Genomic DNA, 21609 nt, shown 5'->3' with positions numbered 1-21609 from the left:
GACGGATGGCCACACGTCGCGTCCGTCGTGCACTGGATCAGTGTTTTGGCAGACCGTCAGCACAAAAAAAGTTCAATGTAACGTTTTTTGTACGTCACATCCGCCATTTCTGACCGCGCATGCGTGGCCGTAACTCCGCCCACTCCTCCCCAGGACATAGATTGGGCAGCGGATGCGTTGAAAAACTACATCCGCTGCCCACGTTGTGCACAATTTTCAAAACGTGCGTCGGTATGTCGGGTCGATGCATTGCGACGGCCCCGTACCGACGTAAGTGTGAAAGAAGCCCAACCCTAAATTTAGCGCCAACCCCAACCCTAAATTTAGCCCCAACCCTAACCCTAAATTTAGCCCTAACCCTAGCTCTAACCCTAACCCTAATTTTAGCCCCAACTGCTCTTCTCCTGCCTGCCGGCAGATGGAGACAGATGCCGGCGCCCATCGGGAGCCATGAGGAGCACCGGGGGAGACAGGTGAGTATCGGGGGGAGATCGGGGACCCCTTTTCTCTGTCCTCTGATGTGCGATCACATCGGAGGACAGAGAAATTAATAAGAAATCGCAAATGCGGGGTCGGTAAAAAAAACCCCGAATCATGTTCTCTGGGGTCTCGGCTACCCCCGGCAACCAAGACCCCGGAGAAAATCCGACTCTGGGGGGCGCTATTTACTTTTTCCACAGCGCCGTTAATTAACGGCGCTGTGGTTTAAGTACCCTTAGCGGCCGCCGTTAAAAGGCGTATCGGCGGTCGCTAAGGGGTTAAGGCACATACAAGGGTCCAGGAAAGCACATCCAATCTCACCATTTGTTCCAACAGGCTTCTAGACTACATATATTGTACAAGCGAAAGCAACTGCCTGTTTTCTTTAATGTACAAATCTTTGCTATCCAATATTTTAGGGGATCGTATGGTTTTAATCGGGTCTAGATGGGAAAGGGATATGGGGACTATTTCCCAGGAATAATGGGAAGATATTTCAGAATCCCCTGGAAATCTGTCTATTAATGTGGCCAGAAAAGATCCCAATCACTTATCCATGGAGCACATAGAACTCCAAAAATTATACTAAAAGTGAACCTCAGATAGGATGACCAGTGTCCAAAATGTATGGAAGGGGCAAATTTGGTCCAGCAACAGGGGTGAAGCAGGGTCACAGGAGCCAGGATCGGGGTCACCGCAGCAGGAAGCCGTTGGCGACAGGAATGGGGCGGTGTGAGGCACATGCCAATGATCTCCCAGCGGTGGGCTTTTCAGTAAACGCCGGCGGTGTCAGGCAGGAACGGAGTTCCCGCTGCACATATTGACCTCTCGGAGGTGGTTTCAGGAAAATGGCGCTGGAGGTGGCGTATGCGCAGATTGAGATCTCAGCTCATCGAGTAGAAATCTTAATCTACGCATGCGCCGACATCAGCTACATTTTCCTGCAGCCTGTGTGTGCACCGGGCACTACGCTCCTGCCTCACACTGGCGACACTTTCTTTAAGCCCACCGATGGGAGATCAATGGCTCCTGACAAGAACCTCCAGAACACTCCCTCCTTCCAGCCAAGGGCCAGCAGCATCGCTCCATTCCGGCTGTTGCCAGGATCTTGCAGCGACGACCCTGCATCCGTAAGCTACATTCAGGCTATAAAACGCACCACCATTTTACCTACCAAATTTGGTGGAAAAAAGTGGAGTCTTCTAGTCCGAAAAATGCTTTTTTTCATATGCTGTATGCTAATGTGTCTTTACTTTTTGTAAAAATCACTGTACTCATGGGATTTGGTACCTTCTATATGGTTATTTATGTTTATACCTCGATAAAACTTACTTTTTTTTTTTTTAAATCAAAAAAAGGTCACAAAGGTTACCTCTCCGGGTACTTTATACTTTTTCAGAACTTTCCCAGTCTCGCAATCAATAACACAGACCGATCCTCCACCACATGTGGCAATAACTGAAAAAGAAAGCATCCATTAGAATATCTTCTAGTGCAACCTGTGGATCAAGAACACTGGAAGATATCAGGTGGGTTTTCCCAGAATCAAAATGTATTCACTGTCTACAGAACAGCACTGGACCAACCAATAAGCACGAGATTGAGGGTGGGCTCCTGTGGTTTCTATGTGGATGGAGTGGTGGTGAAATTGTCAAAGTCTATGAGACTGACAGTATAGCCCAGCACATAATTTTTTCTAATCTTTTCTGATTTTATATTTCTAGTTATTGTATGGTCTGTACAAGATTAAGAGGGACAACCATCGCTACCTTTTCCTTCTTTGCTCTAAACGATATCTATGAACTGCTGCTAACAGAACAGCATCATAAGTAACTGTAATTAACTTCAATAAAAAGAGTGTTTTGGTCATGATCTGTAACCAGTGCAGGGGTCATTGTGCAGAGGACAACATGGGCTGTTAAAGGGGATGTCCGGGACATAGTGGTGTCATGCTGATGGTCAGCCAACTTCCTCCAATTAGGCAGCAGAGATGGCTGTCAATCAGCATGACACCAGTAGTCCCACCCTGTTAAGAGTTAAAGAAACTGCTGCTCTGTTGAGGTGACATTAGCAGAGAAGTCTGTGACCACTGTGCTGGCAGAGAATGGCGCCTGGCACAACAGGCAGGTAGGTAGCAACTTACTGCCTACTATTGCACTTTTTTTTTAAGGAGTTGATGTGCTTCATTTTCTTTGGCACAAAGTTGTATGAATGTAATGAAGTGTAAGATGCTGGATGACATTTCCATAATATGCCAGGTCTCTTTTTTTTTTTTTTAAATACTTAGGTGTTGGGGGTAATTGGGTTATAAGTTTGTGAGAATAAATCATTTTTCTGTTAACACAGGGTTACATCATGGACCGTGACTTTCTCACCTCCTCCTCCTTCCTGTGTTACAATCTTTGCACAGGCCACAGAGCAGTGACCAAACTGCAACCCAAAACCCACTTATTTTAAAGTGCCAACGCGGCAATTTAATCTGAATACTGAGGTTTTAGTTTAGAAAGAACAACTCATGCACAGAGCAGCCACAGACAGGAGCAGGGGTACCAGACTGCAGAAATAAAGGAATAGGCTTCCTATCCTGGTATATGCTTCCCCAACCCATGCATATGCTCTTCATCCAGGTATATGCTCCCACATCCTTGCATATGCCCTTCATCCTGGTATATATGCCCCCATCCTTGTAAATGTCACCCCATGCTCCCAGAGCCGCTGTTCAACGCATAGAAAAAAAACAAAAAACACTGCTACTCACCTTCCTTCCTCTCCCCCGGGGCGCCGATTCATCTTTTGAAGCTGGCAGCTGACTTCAGTGTCCAAGTGACGCAGGGCCGCATGATATCACTGCCATGCGTTCAGTCTCGTGTAAGACGGCGTCAGCTGCTGGCCTCTGATTGGCCAGCAGCACGTATTGCGGCGTATGGACCTGGCAGATCCAGCTGAAGGGCTGTCATTGCCAGGCTCCTCACCCACCGGCCCCAGTCCACTGATGCGGAATGGCGATGGCGCGTGCCCACAAGGAGGGCTCTCCGTGCCCCTCTGGCACCCGTGCCATAGGTTCACCACCACTGCCATAGAGCATGCCTCATACTTGTCAATGAGCCACTACCACACCCATGAGGCACCATTCAAAAAAAGATGCCTGCACCCATAATCATGTATAGAAAACACCGGATTACGTACCGGTAATGCTCTTTTATAGAGCCACGACAGCACCCACTTGAGAGAGGGGATCCGCCCCTAGGAACAGGAAACCCTATGGAGAGAATAAAAGGGGCGGTCCCCCTCACTCCCACAGTTGGGTTTACAGAGATTGCGAGGAACCGCCCACCAGACTTTAGTAGGTCATTCAATATCATCGTTTATAACTAGTTAACTTAAGTATGGCTAACTACAAGAACCAAACACCCTTAACCGTGCTTCTAAATAAAAAACCTATAAGGGTGGGAAGTGAAGGGGTGCTGTCGTGGCTCTATAAAAGAGCATTACCAGTACGTAATCCGTTTTTTTCTCTTCGCCACGACAGCACCCACTTGAGAGACTTTCAGAGATAGTCATTTGGGAGGGATCACCGTGGGAGTACTGTGTCCAGTTTTGGGCACCGGTGCTCAGGAAGGATATAATGGAACTAGAGAGAGTACAAAGGAGGGCAACAAAATTAATAAAGGGGATGGGAGAACTACAATACCCAGATAGATTAGCGAAATTAGGATTATTTAGTCTAGAAAAAAGACGACTGAGGGGCGATCTAATAACCATGTATAAGTATATAAGGGGACAATACAAATATCTCGCTGAGGATCTGTTTATACCAAGGAAGGTGACGGGCACAAGGGGGCATTCTTTGCGTCTGGAGGAGAGAAGGTTTTTCCACCAACATAGAAGAGGATTCTTTACTGTTAGGGCAGTGAGAATCTGGAATTGCTTGCCTGAGGAGGTGGTGATGGCGAACTCAGTCGAGGGGTTCAAGAGAGGCCTGGATGTCTTCCTGGAGCAGAACAATATTGTATCATACAATTATTAGGTTCTGTAGAAGGACGTAGATCTGGGTATTTATTATGATGGAATATAGGCTGAACTGGATGGACAAATGTCTTTTTTCGGCCTTACTAACTATGTTACTATGTTACTATGTTACCGTGTTAAGGACTGATCTACCGAAGGACAAGTCAGATGAGGCAGATAGATCTAATCTATAGTGATTATAGAAGGTAGTAGGCGAAGACCAGGTTGCGGCCTTACATATCTGTTCTATCGGAACCTCCGCTCGTTCAGCCCAGGATGATGCAATCGCCCGGGTGGAATGTGCTCTTATGGTCTCAGGCGGATTCTCCCCTTTGGATGAATAGGCCAGACATATTGCATCTCAAATCCACCGAGATAAAGTACCCTTCGTGATTCCGGCTCCTTTTCTATGACCCTGGAAAGAAACAAAGAGAGCCCTGCTCTTCCTCCAGGCACTAGTCCTATCCAAATAGGCTAATATGGCTCTCCTCATCTAATGTGTGGTATTTTTGTTCTTCCTGACTTGTAGGGTTATCATAGAAGGAGGGAAGGAAAATTTCTTGCGATCTGTGAAATTTAGTGCATACTTTGGGTAAGTATGAAGGGTCTGTCTTAAGGACAACTCTATCTGGGAATATAGACATAAAGGGAGGATCTATCGATAGTGCCTGTATGTCACTTACTCTTCTCGCTGATACTAAGGCGACAAGAAGAGCTGTCTTGAGGGAGACATGTTTTATGTGAGCTGAATGTAGAGGCTCAAAAGGGTGATCTGTAAGAGCTTCGAGAACTAAATTAACATCCCAAGGTGGTACATGGGGAATTCGAACTGTCTCTGACCTCTGGCATGCTGCAACAAATCTGGCTACCCACTTATTACCTGGGATATCAAGACCATATAAAGCCCCCAGCGCAGAAATGTGTACTTTTAAGGTACTGACTGCCAGACCTAGATCGCGCCCTTTTTGAAGAAATTCTAGAATTATAGGAATATGAATTTCGTTTGACAGGGCCGTTGGGTAGAGGTTTAGAAATTTTTTCCACACTCTTGCATAGATGGAGGTAGTGGACTTTTTTCTACTTCGTAGTAGAGTGTCAATCACTTTGTTGGAGAACCCTCTCATCTTTAGCAGCTGCCTCTCAGGTTCCAGGCTGTTAACCGTAGACCCTTCACCTGAGGTTGGTTGAAGGGGCCCTGGAAGAGAAGATCCCGATCCTCCGGGAGGATCCATGGGTCTGAGATTGACATGGCTTTCAGCCAGGAAAACCATGGCCTCTTGGGCCAGAACGGAGCAATTAGGATCACGTTTGCTCTGTCCTCCCTTATCTTCCTGATCACTGTCGGAAGTAGTATCAGCGGGGAAAGGCATATGCCTTCTTGAATACCCATGGTACTTGTAGGGCGTCGAAGATATCTGGATTGTCAGATCGGAACAATGATGCGAATTTTTTGACTTGCCTGTTTTGTCTTGTCGCAAAGAGATCTATCTCGGGAGTGCCCCACTTTTTTATTATCATACAAAAGATACGACGATTTAGAACCCACTCTCCTTGGTGGAGAGTGTGGCGACTGAGGAAATCTGCTCTCGAATTGTCGATTCCTCTCACATGTAGCGCTGATAGGGACAGGAGGTGTTCCTCTGCCATGGCTAGAATATCGTTGGCTATAGACATGAGTCCTTCCGATCTTGTTCCTCCTTGGTGGTTTATATATGCTACCGCTGTCATGTTGTCTGAGAAGATTCTTGTATGTGTTCCGTGTAGCTGCGGAAGAAATTCAGATAAGGCATGATAAACAGCCTTCAGCTCTTTTTTATTAGAAGAATCATCTGATTCTCTAGGAGACCACAGACCTTGCACTATTTGGTTTTCTAAATGTGCTCCCCAACCACTAGGACTGGCGTCAGTGAAAACAGTTTTTGATTGTTTAACCACCCAGGGGACCCCACTGGAAAGATGATTCGGATTTATCCACCAAGTGAGAGATTGTATCACGTCTGTCGTTAAGGAAATACGAGTATCTGATCGGCCATGTAACCTTTCTTCCTCACGAAGTATTGTATACTGCAATTTCCTGCTATGGAATTGGGCCCACGGAACAGCTGGAATACAAGAAGTGAAGGAACCAAGAAGGGACATACCTTCTCTTAGGGAAATTAGGGGGTGGTTAATCACTGATTGTACTTTGTTTATGATTGCTATTTGTTTTGACTCGGGAAGAAAGCACATTTGATTTGTAGAGTCTAGAATAATTCCTAAAAATTTTTGCTCAGTTGTGGGGGGACAATTTAGATTTTTCCCAATTCACTAACTACCCTAACCCCTGTAAGGATGAAATTGAATCAGATAAGCGTTGATGACATTGAGAAAGAGTTCCCGACTATCAATAGGTCATCTAAATAGGGTATTATGAGGGTATCTTTTAACCTCAAATATGACATTACCTCTGACATCAGTTTTGTGAAAACTCTAGGGGCTATTGATGGTCCAAAGGGCATTGATGTGTATTGATAATGCCGTATCTGACCTTTGACCATAACTGCCACCCGTAGATATTGTTGATGCTCTCTGAAGATTGGAAGATGATAGTATGCATCTTTAAGGTCAAGAACTGCCATGAAGCAATGGGGAAACAGAAGCTTAATAGTTGACCGAATGGATTCCATTTTAAAAGTTTGGTTCTCTAAGAAGACATTTAGTCTCTTAAGGTTAATTATTGTTCTGTATGATCCGTCGGGTTTTGAAATCAAAAATAAAGGGGAATAAAATCCCCTTCCTTTTTGATGAAAAGGGACTTCCACTAATACTCCTTTGGACAGGAGAGTTATTATTTCCTGTTCCAAGGCCTCTTGTTGTGATGGTGAACCTAAGGAAGTCAAACAAAACGAGTCCGGGGGAACTTGAGAAAATCTTAGTTTTAGGCCTGTAGTTATAAGGCTAGTTGCCCATGAATTAGAGGTTATTGCCAGCCATTGTGTGGAGAAGAAGGACAACCTACCACCAACGGGTAGATCTGTCCTAGCGGGGTTTATCCTCAGGTTTGAAAGGGCGTTTTCCGAAGAAGGCTCCTTTCTGCTTAAAGTCCTTACTAGCCCAACGGTCCTGGTTTTTATAGTCCCGTCTTCTGTTGAACATGGGCTTTCGGAACGCTCTCCTATAAGATGGAAGATAAGTGTTATTGGGGAACCCTTTCTTCCTCTCACCCGCTTTGGTAAGAATGTCATCCAATTGAGTACCAAATAGGTACTCACCCTGGCAGGGCAGACCACATAACTTGGATTTTGTTTGTGGATCTCCTTTCCACCCCTTTAGCCACAAGGCGCGGCGAGCCGCGTTGGTTAGACCTGCTGATTTGGCTGCTAATCGGATGGAATCTGCCAAAAAGGCAGTTGCTCCTCTAATTAACGGAATAGATGACATGAGTTTATTACGGGAAAAGCCACCTTTTAAGCCTTCTTCCAGATCATTCAACCAAACCATCATGGATCTAGCAGTACATGTGGCTGAGATAGCTGGTCTAAAAGCTCCTGTACAGGATTCCCAAGCTCTTTTTAAAAGGGAGTCTGCTTTCCGATCGAGCGGGTCTTGCAAGGATCCTGAATCTTCAACAGGCAATAAAGATTTCTTAGAAGTGGATGCCACTGCCGCATCTACTTTTGGGGCTTTTACCCATTTGGAGAAATCCTCGTCATTAAAGGGATAGCGATGTTTTGAAGAAGACAGCAACCCTCTTTGCCCCGGACTTTCCCACTCTTTTTTGACTAACTCCTTTATTGCTGGAATAATAGGAAAGGAAGGTCTCTTTTTCTCAGACAGGCCAGCAAACATCACGTCCTGTGGTGTTTTAAGGGTCTTCGTATCTTCCATACCCATGGTGTTACGTACTGATCTGACTAAATTGTCAATGCTTTCTGTAGGGAAACATGTATCCTGTTCACCCTCCGAGGATATAACCTCTTGGGAACTATCCGACTCCTTATCCTCAACCTCAGATGACTGTTCAGATATAGGAGAGCTGTATTTCTTCCTACTTCCAGGAATTTTATCCGAGTTTCGAAAAGCTCGCAACTCCTCTCTTATCATGCTACGTATATCATCCGACCTTACTGAAGACTCCTCTCGTAAGGTGGATTCGATGCAAGACTGGCATAACTTTTTTAAATAGGTATCCGGGAGCGGCTGAGAGCATAAGGCACATTGCTTATGTTCGGATTTCCCTGTTCTTTTAACCTAGGGAATTAGATGAAAGAGGGAGTATAATCAGCTTAAAATAGGGTAGACACACACTCACCCCTGAAGCTGTCATAATACCGGCTGGAGAGGAGGAGATGGAGGCACAGATGGAGGAGCTGACCGGTCCGATCTTTTTTCCCTGGTGCTCTTGGAGGATGATCTGCGGCTGCTAGTCCGACTTCCTGGTGTAACAACGTTAACTTCAGAAGAAGGCAACGTTGTCTCTTGAGGAGATGCCATGATGGACGCCGGGAATCAGCGCCGGCGTCCTTTTGTTATGGGGGCCGCCATCTTCTTCCTGCCGCACCCGGAAGTGACCACTACATCCGGGTTGCGGCTCTGCTGTGTGCGCCTGCGCTTCTATCCAGCGATCGCGCAGGCGCCGTCCTCCTCCTCCTCCATCACCCCGGAAGTTGTAGTAATACTTCCGGGGGAGAAATTACTGGCCCCACGCTGCCTGTGCGCCACCCGAGGCTGGCGTCACAGGGTCTTACCCCAGCGGTCCGGCCCGCAGGTCTGCTGGATGCTTCTCCGTGAGCCAGGCGCCTCCCCGATCCTGGCCTCACTGTACCTGCCAGCAGAGGGGGGAAGCTGAGACAGGACCCCCGACGCTGCTTCCAGCTCTGGAGCCCTTGCCGTCCCTATTCAGGTAAACCGCGCAAGCGGCGTCCAGACTGGGAATCCTCTTCTCTCCAGGTCTCCCGTAGGAACAGGAAACCAACTGTGGGAGCGAGGGGGACCGCCCCTTTTATTCTCTCCATAGGGTTTCCTGTTCCTAGGGGCGGATCCCCTCTCTCAAGTGGGTGCTGTTGTGGCGAAGAGAAAATAATGAAATACATAAATCAGGCAACGAAAACAGATGAGAAGAAAGGAAATGGTTCGATATCTGTTTTGTGTTAGTAAGATGAAGATTTAGGTGGTACATTCCTTTTTCAATTGATATTTTCTCACCTTTGCTTGAAGTAGAATCGAAGCTAGGTTCAAAAGCACACGACCATAACTGAGTGCGGAAATCATCGCTCTCATTATTTTTGCTATGAGTCTGAAGAAAATGGAGGGGTTCCAAATTAAATGGTTTCTAAAAGAAAAAAACAAAACGGTTAAGATCTGTTAAATTTAGTTTTTTTGTTTGTTTTTTTTTTTTTTTTTTTTTTGGGGGGGGGGGGGTTAAACTTTTTAAATGTAATATAAACTCACTTTCTTCTTTTCTTTCCCACTAGTCACCGTTTGGCCCACTGTTGGTTTGGTTGCTGTGCTCCTTGAAGACACTTTTGTAGGTGTTAATAATCCCCGTGTGGCTTGTGCCTTATCAGGTGTACTATACATTTTATAAGAGTCTGGAGTCGATTTGAGTGGGCTTACTGGTAATTTTCTTAACCTCTTTGGTGACAGTACAATAGGAAGCAGTTCACTTGACCTAAGTCTTTTAGTTGGAGATGCCGCCTCACGGCCAGTCCCAGCACTGGTCACGAGTCTCTTGGGTGGAGTTCTTGCTATGCAATTGGTTTCTGCATTTGATCGGAGCCTCTTAGACGGAGATCGGACCTCAGAATCCCTTTCTGTGTTTTGTCTTTGTTTCTTACCAGGCGTTACCGGAGCCTGTAGAACAGCAAGAGTAAATTGCTGCTTGCGTCGGTGTATCTGTAAATTTGTATCTGAAGACCAAGTAAGTATCATGCACACATTTTTCTACGTATACACAATTATAAAATAAAAAATAAAAACACACCCCCACCTGTTTTTCAGAACACTTTGCGGTAAAAAAAATCAAAGTGTCATTTCAAAGTTTACCTCGTTCTGCAAAAAAAAAAAAAAAAAAAAACAAGCCCTCATACATCTTTGTGTACACAGGAAAAGAAAAAAAAAATTCTGGCTCCTGGAGGAAGGGAAGAAGAAAAATGAAAATGCAAAAACTGAAATTGGCCATGTCAGGAAGAGCTTAGATAGCATTTACATGGTAGTTTCCCCATCCTTTACATTACATGTATAATACTTTAACAGCTTGCAGAATGTTAGACACCAGAATGAAGCCCACCTCTGTACTGTCACTATCTGAAGACACTTCCTCACACGGGGGCTCTTTGTGACTGTTCTCTTCACCCAACAAAGATGATATTAAATGGTCAGCAATAATTTGCACCTATATTAAGAATAAATGAAAAAAAAAAAAAAAAAACAAAAAAAACAACTGTAGAAAATTTTATCATTGTAAAACTAAAGCCCTAGATTCATCTTGTCACATGCTGTTTTTTTCCCCACCAAATTCTTCAAAATGGCTCGTCATTCGTTATGTTTTGCGCACACAAAAAAAAAACAACCGCTTTTGTTTTTGTAATAACTGGCAACAAGAACAAAAACAGAAGAAAGGTACGAATCCTTTAATAATTGTCATAAAACAAAAAGTCACCAATTAAGAGTAAGTCATTGATGAATTGGGCCCTAAATTCGCTGCAGATTTTGATGCATCTTTTTTTTAGGACAAAACAAGGAATAAATAAAAGAATCAGGAGATTCACCCTCCTTTATAAAGAGGTCATCGTCTTTAAAAGTCTAACAGTCTAAAGATTCTGGGAGGGAAAAAAAACAAAAAAAAAACTTTTACATTATCCCTTTCCAGTCTTTGTTGATTGGCTGCAAAGGTATCATCGTGCCAAAATCACTTCAGCCAATCACTGAGCTTAGCTACTTGTGTCGTCTACATATGGAGGGCTGCTGAGCTCATAGATTGGTTGTAGCATGTTCAACATAATGGCACCGCTGCAGCCGATCAACAGAGACCAGAGAAGCAGTGCTGGGCACCGGGAGGATGAGTTAAAGCTCTTTTTGCCATTTTGTTTTTGCCTCCTTGAGGCATTGGAGCAATAATCCTTGAAACGGAGAAGAGCCTTCTAAGATTCTCCTAGCTTTAGGTGAAAATAAATAAATAAAACTGCAACATACTGCGTTTGTGTGAATCTGGCCTAAAGGCTTCTCAATCAATAATGGAAGCCAAGACATTGTGGAGTACAATAAATATACGGTGTGAAATCTTACTTTCCACTTGGTGAAGTCTTTGAGTGAACTTGGTCCATACTTTACATGATTCCCCACAGATTTTAGAAATTCCTTGCTGATAGATTTGATCATTGCTGGAGTCGGCTCATCAGGCATTTTGTCCTTGTAGTTCTTTTCCCAATACGATTCAACCTACAGAACAGATCCGATGAAAGCGCTTTACAATACACTGAAAATCCTCATGAAACAACATTTGTGACTATGATTCTATCCATTGTGCATACGCTTTATACAATGCGCTGCAGTAATAATAATAATAATAATTTTTATTTATATAGCGCCAACATATTCCGCAGCGCTTTACAAATTATAGAGGGGACTTGTACACACAATAGACATTACAGCATAACAGAAATACAGTTCAAAACAGATACCAGGAGGAATGAGGGCCCTGCTCGCAAGCTTACAAACTATGAGGAAAAGGGGAGACACGAGAGGTGGATAAGAATAAGAATAATAATAATAATAATAATAATGCAGTAATAATATGTGTATGTCTGGTTAATATGAGACAGTGCAGATAAATAACCAGCAACGTCCTGTGTACTCACCCGGCTGCTCAGCTCCCTGTGGTTGACAAACCTAACATGATTAGCTAGGGATGTGATATCTTTATTATTCAGCCTCCGAAGCTTAGGGAGAAGACAGCAAACTTTGTAATTGTCGCTCACCTGAGAGCACAAAGAGAAGAAGATGAAGTTCTTCAGGTCTAACTATGGCTACAAACACAATGTGATGTGACTACTAACCTGTTATGTAGGCAATCCAGTGACACAGTGTGCCAGCAATCAGAGCACATACAGTGATCTGACAATAACCCAAAAAGAATAGAACGAGCTCTGAGACGTGGAATCTCTGTAGACCGCAATACCTGAACCTATCCTAAACACAACTAAAGGCAGCTGTGGATTGCGCCTGACACTACCTATGCAACTCGGCACAGCCTGAGGAGCTGACTAGCCTGAAGATAGAAAAACAAGCCTGACTTGCCTCAGAGAAATACCCCAAAGGAAAAGGCAGCCCCCCACATATAATGACTGTTAGCAAGATGAAAAGACAAACGTAGGGATGAAATAGATTCAGCAAAGTGAGGCCCGATATTCTAGATAGAGCGAGGATAGCAAAGAGAACTTTGCAGTCTACAAAAAACCCTAAAGCAAAAAACCACGCAAAGGGGGCAAAAAGACCCACCGTGCCGAACTAACGGCACGGCGGTACACCCTTTTTTCGTCTCAGAGCATCCAGCAAAACGAATTGACAAGCTGGACAGAAAAAGTAGCAAAAAAAACAAAGAAGCACTTATCTAAGCAGAGCAGCAGGCCACAGGAAAGATCCAGAAGCTCAGATCCAACACTGGAACATTGACAAGGAGCAAGGAAGACAGAATCAGGCGGAGTTAAATAACAAAGCAGCCAACAAGCTCACCAGAACACCTGAGGGAGGAAGCTCAGAAGCTGCAGTACCACTTGTGACCACAGGAGTGAATTCAGCCACAGAATTCACAACAGTACCCCCCCTTGAGGAGGGGTCACCGAACCCTCACCAGAGCCCCCAGGCCGACCAGGATGAGCCACATGAAAGGCACGAACAAGATCTGGAGCATGGACATCAGAGGCAAAAACCCAGGAATTATCTTCCTGAGCATAACCCCTTCCATTTAACCAGATACTGGAGTTTCCGTCTAGAAACACGAGAATCCAAAATTTTCTCCACAATATACTCCAATTCCCCCTCCACCAAAACCGGGGCAGGAGGCTCAACAGATGGAACCATAGGTGCCACGTATCTCCGCAACAACGACCTATGGAATACATTATGTATGGAAAAGGAGTCTGGGAGGGTCAGACGAAAAGACACAGGATTGAGAATCTCAGAAATCCTATACGGACCAATAAAACGAGGTTTAAATTTAGGAGAGGAAACCTTCATAGGAATATGACGAGAAGATAACCAAACCAGATCCCCAACACGAAGTCGGGGACCCACACGGCGTCTGCGATTAGCGAAAAGTTGAGCCTTCTCCTGGGACAAGGTCAAATTGTCCACTACCTGAGTCCAGATCTGCTGCAACCTGTCCACCACAGAATCCACACCAGGACAGTCCGAAGACTCAACCTGTCCTGGAGAGAAACGAGGATGGAACCCAGAATTGCAGAAAAATGGAGAGACCAAGGTAGCCGAGCTGGCCCGATTATTAAGGGCGAACTCAGCCAACGGCAAAAAGGACACCCAATCATCCTGGTCTGCAGAAACAAAACATCTCAGATATGTTTCCAAGGTCTGATTGGTTCGTTCGGTCTGGCCATTAGTCTGAGGATGGAAAGCCGAGGAAAAGGATAGGTCAATGCCCATCCTACCACAAAAGGCTCGCCAAAATCTTGAAACAAACTGGGAACCTCTGTCAGAAACAATATTCTCAGGAATGCCATGCAAACGAACCACATGCTGGAAGAACAAAGGCACCAAATCAGAGGAAGAAGGCAATTTAACCAAGGGCACCAGATGGACCATTTTAGAAAAGCGATCACAGACCACCCAAATGACTGACATCTTTTGAGAAACGGGAAGGTCAGAAATGAAATCCATCGAAATATGTGTCCAAGGCCTCTTTGGGACCGGCAAGGGCAAAAGCAACCCACTAGCACGTGAACAGCAGGGCTTAGCCCGAGCACAAATCCCACAGGACTGCACAAAAGTACGTACATCCCGTGACAGAGATGGCCACCAGAAGGATCTAGCCACTAACTCTCTGGTACCAAAGATTCCAGGATGACCAGCCAACACCGAACAATGAAGTTCAGAGATAACTTTACTAGTCCACCTATCAGGGACGAACAGTTTCTCCGCCGGACAACGATCAGGTTTATTCGCCTGAAATTTTTGCAACACTCGCCGCAAATCAGGGGAGATGGCAGACACAATTACTCCTTCCTTGAGGATACTCGCCGGCTCAGATGAACCCGGAGAGTCGGGCACAAAACTCCTAGACAGAGCATCCGCTTTCACATTTTTAGAGCCCGGAAGGTACGAAATCACAAAATCGAAGCGGGCAAAAAATAACGACCAACGGGCCTGTCTAGGATTCAAGCGCTTGGCAGACTCGAGATAAGTAAGGTTCTTATGATCAGTCAATACCACCACGCGATGCTTAGCTCCTTCTAGCCAATGACGCCATTCCTCGAATGCCCACTTCATGGCCAGCAACTCTCGGTTGCCCACATCATAATTACGCTCAGCAGCCGAAAACTTCCTGGAAAAGAAAGCACATAGTTTCAACACTGAGCAACCAGAACCTCTCTGTGACAAAACCGCCCCTGCTCCAATCTCAGAAGCATCAACCTCGACCTGGAACGGAAGAGAAACATCTGGTTGACACAACACAGGGGCAGAACAAAAACGATGCTTCAACTCCTGAAAAGCTTCCACAGCAGCAGAAGACCAATTAACCAAATCAGCACCCTTCTTGGTCAAATCGGTCAATGGTTTGGCAATGCTAGAAAAATTACAGATGAAGCGACGATAAAAATTAGCAAAGCCCAGGAATTTTTGCAGACTTTTCAGAGATGTCGGCTGAGTCCAATCCTGGATGGCTTGGACCTTAACCGGATCCATCTCGATAGTAGAAGGGGAAAAGATGAACCCCAAAAATGAAACTTTCTGCACACCGAAGAGACACTTTGATCCCTTCACAAACAAAGAATTAGCACGCAGGACCTGGAAAACCATTCTGACCTGCTTCACATGAGAGTCCCAATCATCTGAGAAGATCAAAATGTCATCCAAGTAAACAATCAGGAATTTATCCAGATACTCACGGAAGATGTCATGCATAAAAGACTGAAACACAGATGGAGCATTGGCAAGTCCGAACGGCATTACTAGATACTCAAAATGACCCTCGGGCGTATTAAATGCAGTTTTCCATTCATCTCCTTGCCTGATTCTCACCAGATTATACGCACCACGAAGATCTATCTTAGTGAACCAACTAGCCCCCTTAATCCGAGCAAACAAGTCAGATAACAATGGCAAGGGATACTGAAATTTAACAGTGATCTTATTAAGAAGGCGGTAATCAATACACGGTCTCAGCGAACCATCCTTCTTGGCTACAAAAAAGAACCCTGCTCCCAGTGGTGATGACGATGGGCGAATATGTCCCTTCTCCAGGGATTCCTTCACATAACTGCGCATAGCGGCGTGTTCAGGCACGGATAAATTAAATAATCGACCTTTAGGGAATTTACTACCAGGAATCAAATTGATAGCACAATCACAATCCCTATGCGGAGGTAGGGCATCGGACTTGGGCTCTTCAAATACATCCTGATAATCAGACAAGAACTCTGGGACCTCAGAAGGAGTGGATGACGAAATAGACAAAAATGGAACATCACCATGTACCCCCTGACAACCCCAGCTGGATACCGACATAGAGTTCCAATCCAATACTGGATTATGGGTTTGCAGCCATGGCAACCCCAACACGACCACATCATGCAGATTATGCAGTACCAGAAAGCGAATAACTTCCTGATGTGCAGGAGCCATGCACATGGTCAGCTGGGTCCAGTACTGAGGTTTATTCTTGGCCAAAGGTGTAGCATCAATTCCTCTCAACGGAATAGGACACCGCAAAGGCTCCAAGAAAAACCCACAACGTTTAGCATAATCCAAATCCATCAGATTCAGGGCAGCGCCTGAATCCACAAACGCCATGACAGAATACGATGACAAAGAGCATATCAAGGTAATGGACAGAAGGAATTTGGATTGTACAGTACCAATGACGGCAGACCTATCGAACCGCTTAGTGCGCTTAGGACAATCAGAAATAGCATGAGTGGAATCACCACAGTAGAAACACAGACCATTCAGACGTCTGTGTTCTTGCCGTTCAACTCTGGTCATAATCCTATCGCACTGCATAGGCTCAGGTTTAATCTTAGACAATACCGCCAAATGGTGCACAGATTTACGCTCGCGCAAGCGTCGACCGATCTGAATGGCCAAAGACATAGACTCATTCAAACCAGCAGGCATAGGAAAACCCACCATGACATCCTTAAGAGCCTCAGAGAGACCCTTTCTGAACAAAGCTGCCAGCGCAGATTCATTCCACAGAGTGAGTACTGACCACTTCCTAAATTTCTGACAATATACTTCTATATCATCCTGACCCTGGCACAAAGCCAGCAAATTTTTCTCAGCCTGATCCACTGAATTAGGCTCATCGTAAAGTAATCCGAGCGCCAGGAAAAACGCATTGACATTACTCAATGCAGGGTCTCCTGGCGCAAGAGAAAATGCCCAGTCCTGAGGGTCGCCGCGCAAAAAAGAAATAATAATCAAAACCTGTTGAATATGATTACCAGAAGAATGAGGTTTCAAGGCCAGAAATAGCTTACAATTATTTTTGAAATTAAGAAACTTAGTTCTATCACCAAAAAAACAAATCAGGAATAGGAATTCTTGGTTCTAAAGGTACCTTCACACATAACGATATTGTTAACGATATCGTTGCTATTTGTGACGTAGCAACGATATCGTTAATGAAATCGTTATGTGTGACAGCGACCAACGATCAGGCCCCTGCTGGGAGATCGTTGGTCGCTGAATAAAGTCCAGAACTTTATTTCGTCGCTGGACTCCCTGGAGACATCGCTGGATCGGCGTGTGTGACACCGATCCAGCGATGTCTTCACTGGTAACCAGGGTAAACATCGGGTAACTAAGCGCAGGGCCGCGCTTAGTAACCCGATGTTTACCCTGGTTACCATGCTAAAAGTAAAAAAAAACAAACACTAGATACTTACCTACAGCCGTCTGTCCTCCAGCGCTGTGCTCTGCACTCCTCCTGTACTGGCTGTGAGCCGGAAAGCAGAGCGGTGACGTCACCGCTCTGCTTTCCGGCTCCCAGACAGTACAGGAGGAGAGTAGAGAAGCAGAGCGCAGCGCTGGAGGACAGACGGCTGTAGGTAAGTATCTAGTGTTTGTTTTTTTTTACTTTTAGCATGGTAACCAGGGTAAACATCGGGTTACTAAGCGCGGCCCTGCGCTTAGTTACCCGATGTTTACCCTGGTTACCGGCATCGTTGGTCGCTGGAGAGCGGTCTGTGTGACAGCTCTCCAGCGACCAAACAGCGACGCTGCAGCGATCCGGATCGTTGTCGGTATCGCTGCAGCGTCGCTCAGTGTGAAGGGGCCTTAACATAGATTTCTGATCAATAGTATCTTGAATCCTTTGCACATTTGTAACGAGATTATCCATTGAAGAGCACAGACCCTGAATATTCATGTCCACACCTGTGTCCTGAAACACCCAAATGTCTAGGGGAAAAAAAAGACTGAACACAGAGCTGAGAAAAAAAAATGATGTCAGAACTTCTTTTTTCCCTCTATTGAGAATCATTAGGTTGGCTCCTTGTACTGTTATGTAGGCAATCCAGTGACACAGTGTGCCAGCAATCAGAGCACATACAGTGATCTGACAATAATCCAAAAAGAATAGAACGAGCTCTGAGACGTGGAATCTCTGTAGACCGCAATACCTGAACCTATCCTAAACACAACTAAAGGCAGCTGTGGATTGCGCCTGACACTACCTATGCAACTCGGCACAGCCTGAGGAGCTGACTAGCCTGAAGATAGAAAAACAAGCCTGACTTGCCTCAGAGAAATACCCCAAAGGAAAAGGCAGCCCCCCACATATAATGACTGTTAGCAAGATGAAAAGACAAACGTAGGGATGAAATAGATTCAGCAAAGTGAGGCCCGATATTCTAGATAGAGCGAGGATAGCAAAGAGAACTTTGCAGTCTACAAAAAACCCTAAAGCAAAAAACCACGCAAAGGGGGCAAAAAGACCCACCGTGCCGAACTAACGGCACGGCGGTACACCCTTTGCGTCTCAGAGCTTCCAGCAAAACGAATTGACAAGCTGGACAGAAAAAGTAGCAAAAAAAACAAAGAAGCACTTATCTAAGCAGAGCAGCAGGCCACAGGAAAGATCCAGAAGCTCAGATCCAACACTGGAACATTGACAAGGAGCAAGGAAGACAGAATCAGGCGGAGTTAAATAACAAAGCAGCCAACGAGCTCACCAGAACACCTGAGGGAGGAAGCTCAGAAGCTGCAGTACCACTTGTGACCACAGGAGTGAATTCAGCCACAGAATTCACAACACTAACCGTCAGGTAGAGATTCTCCTCGTACATCACCTCTTCCAGACTGGGAAACCGCTGTAGAATGGTGACATCTTCCACCTGATTGTCACTGAAGTTTAGAACCTTGAGCTTGGGGAGATTCAGCTTTCCAGGGAGGTCACACAGGTTGTTTTGGGAGATATCTAGCAACTCAAGATTTAGCATTTGGGAGAAGAGTCGGGAATCAATGTCCTTCGTTTCCAGTTGCATTTTCGATAAACTGTACAAAATAGGAATGATATATTTACTCTTAATTAAAAGGCAATATATTTATAATCAATTACATATAAGCACACCATAATCAATAGCATCTTCCATTCTCTGCACAAGAGCGCAGTCAGACACCCATCCATGGATTTTCGGTGGGTCTCCCGACCCGAGCACTGTGGTCCGATTTATACGGATGTTAGTTAGGCCGGCTGCACATGTTCACATTTCACGATCCGTGTATCTATCTTATGGTGGGGGTTATGCAGATGGGACCCTCACTTATCACAAAAGAAAACAACATTGGGTTCCTATTCCAGTTTGAATGGAAAAGCAGTCGCACATGTACAGTACCGCGTCATTCCAAGGCTATAAAACCTACTGATAACGAATGCGGCACTTTATATATTTCACTCCCATAGACGTTGAAAGGATTGGAATTGAGCGCCACTTCATTCAAATAGGAGAAAGGGGAGCACTTTTTTCATGATCAGTAGAGGTCTCTGGGATCAGACACTTACTAGTCCAAAAGGACAATATTTTGGCATATGTCAGCTAATTAGGCCAAATAAATACCCCTCCTGTTTGTGTTAGACGCTTACCCCATGCATGCGCCGGACATATTGCAATTAAAAAATGACTAGTACTGGTAAAGATAGTTATCTACACAAGAATGCACAGTTTTATAAATCCACATACTTCAGGGTCTTTACATTCTTCAGATGGGTTGATTTTGGTAGGCCTTTCTTCAGTAGGATGTCTTTTGTTAGCTTGGTCATCATGGAAGCCTGAGAGTTTTCATTAAAAAAAAATATAAAATGTTTGGACCTTTAACAAAAAATAAATTAACGTTAGTTAGGTAGATTAAGGATAAAGGCATATTTATCTAAATTAGTGTACAGAATTTAACGACAACCAGCATTTTGTATGACAGACATCACTGCAATCTTCAAATCTGGCCAACAATCATCTAATGTGTATGCCCAGTTTGTAGACTCTGAACTTCCCGGTATCCCCTTTAGGGCCCAATCCCCTTAAATGTAATATCCGGCTACAATAAGCTGTGTATAACTATGAGCAAGCGAACCTGACCGCAGATTCTTGCTGCATAAACTACTGGCATCACAGACCAGCTCTATTGCTGCAACCATTTACGTTGTACTTGGAAATGATGCAGCATTTCAGATGAAGCTTAACTGTTGGCCAATAAAGAAGTGTCTTAGAAGATTAGTCCAAGGCTGATCCCGTCTGATGGAGCTCCGCAGCCACCAATGGGCACACGACAATACTTGCTGAGCACCGCGAGACAGCACATAAATGGCACCAGTGCAGGAGGTATGTGTTTTTTCTTATGAAACAGCTGATACAATATAGTGACCAAACCCAATTTTTCAATTCCGACGTGTCACTTTATGTAGCAATAACTCTGGAATGTTTCAATATATTACAGTGATGCTGAGACTGTTTCTTCGTGACACATTGGCAAGATTCATCGAGACTGGTGTGGCTCACGCCAGTCCAGATCAGGCCACTAGTCCTATTCCACTCAGTGACAGGAGGAAGATGTTTGGTATAAGGTGCACCATAGCTCATCATGATCATTGTGTTTGTCCTTATGAAAAAGTATGAATACTTCAAAAGGCGTTGACAAATAAAAACAGAATCTAGAGTTTCTTGGTCTCCTATCGCATGTTGGACCTTTGGCAGCAGAAATTTACATCCCCTCTAAGATTGTATCTTATCACATCTCGTGGAAGCTAATACAGAGGTCACGTGTCACAACCTCACCAGGTGAGCACAATCTATTATTTATTATTTTTAAAACTGATAAGACCCTATTGCGCTCACTGTCGTTCCAGCTTTAACTTCACCTAATGGTGGTTGTGCGCAGCTTCGCTCGCTTGGCTTGTACTGCACAAGGTCACGCACGTCTAGATGGAATGTGCTCGGGAGTTTGCATATCACATACTTGCTGTCTAATGACTGCCGGCTCCAGGAGAATCCAGATATTCACAGCGCGCACTTACAAATCTGCAGTCACATACATTGACTGCAGAGTTTCGTTAAAAGCTATATACCAGCGGACACATACTCTAGATATTATTTCAATAAAACAAGGGAACGTGGCTGAGAAGATACTGTGTCTGCAAACAGTGTATGGACAGCAACCTGATGGCTGCTCGAACAGGATAGCCGTGACGATTTTTAAGGGCTTGATGACATGTAGCCTCTTTGCTGCATTTTTTCAGATCTCTTTCGTACAGGAAACTGTAGGCTTTTTACAGTAGTAACATAAATGTGATTTTTTTGACCTGCAGTATGTGGGGGGTTTTTAAACCTCAGCATGTCAATTCTTTCTGCATTTTTGCAATTTTATTGATTGAATACATAGAAAAGTGTAAAAAATATGAAACACTCCCTT

General features: G+C 44.7%; 1 protein-coding gene and 1 long non-coding RNA gene across 4 annotated transcripts in view; one reads left to right on the top strand and one right to left on the bottom strand.

The window, feature by feature from the left end:
* LOC138672890 (uncharacterized) overlaps window positions 1-10546 on the top strand; it is a 49064-nt gene extending 38518 nt beyond the window's left edge. Inside the window, exons 2-3 of the long non-coding RNA XR_011319785.1 lie at window positions 1880-2009; window positions 10308-10546. This is a non-coding gene — a long non-coding RNA (uncharacterized lncRNA). The remainder of the gene's footprint in view (window positions 1-1879; window positions 2010-10307) is intronic.
* LRWD1 (leucine rich repeats and WD repeat domain containing 1) overlaps window positions 1-21609 on the bottom strand; it is a 70161-nt gene that overhangs the window by 45746 nt on the left and 2806 nt on the right. Inside the window, exons 2-9 of one of the 3 annotated variants that reach the window (XM_069761320.1) lie at window positions 19887-19975; window positions 18966-19200; window positions 12327-12446; window positions 11755-11907; window positions 10757-10861; window positions 9919-10320; window positions 9673-9799; window positions 1853-1938 (exon numbers count right to left, since the gene is read on the bottom strand). In XM_069761320.1, the coding sequence (XP_069617421.1) occupies window positions 1853-1938; window positions 9673-9799; window positions 9919-10320; window positions 10757-10861; window positions 11755-11907; window positions 12327-12446; window positions 18966-19200; window positions 19887-19969 (1311 nt within the window). In that variant the 5' untranslated portion in view covers window positions 19970-19975. Of the gene's footprint in view, window positions 1-1852; window positions 1939-9672; window positions 9800-9918; window positions 10321-10756; window positions 10862-11754; window positions 11908-12326; window positions 12447-18965; window positions 19201-19886; window positions 20016-21609 lie in introns of all 3 variants that reach the window. The other 2 variants (XM_069761319.1, XM_069761321.1) reach the window with 2 other exon arrangements.

The sequence above is a fragment of the Ranitomeya imitator genome, chromosome 3, assembly GCF_032444005.1.
Source record: "Ranitomeya imitator isolate aRanImi1 chromosome 3, aRanImi1.pri, whole genome shotgun sequence".
NCBI lineage: Eukaryota > Metazoa > Chordata > Amphibia > Anura > Dendrobatidae > Ranitomeya > Ranitomeya imitator.
Note: the sequence above shows the minus strand (reverse complement) of the source record. Positions and strands in the feature narration are given on the sequence as shown.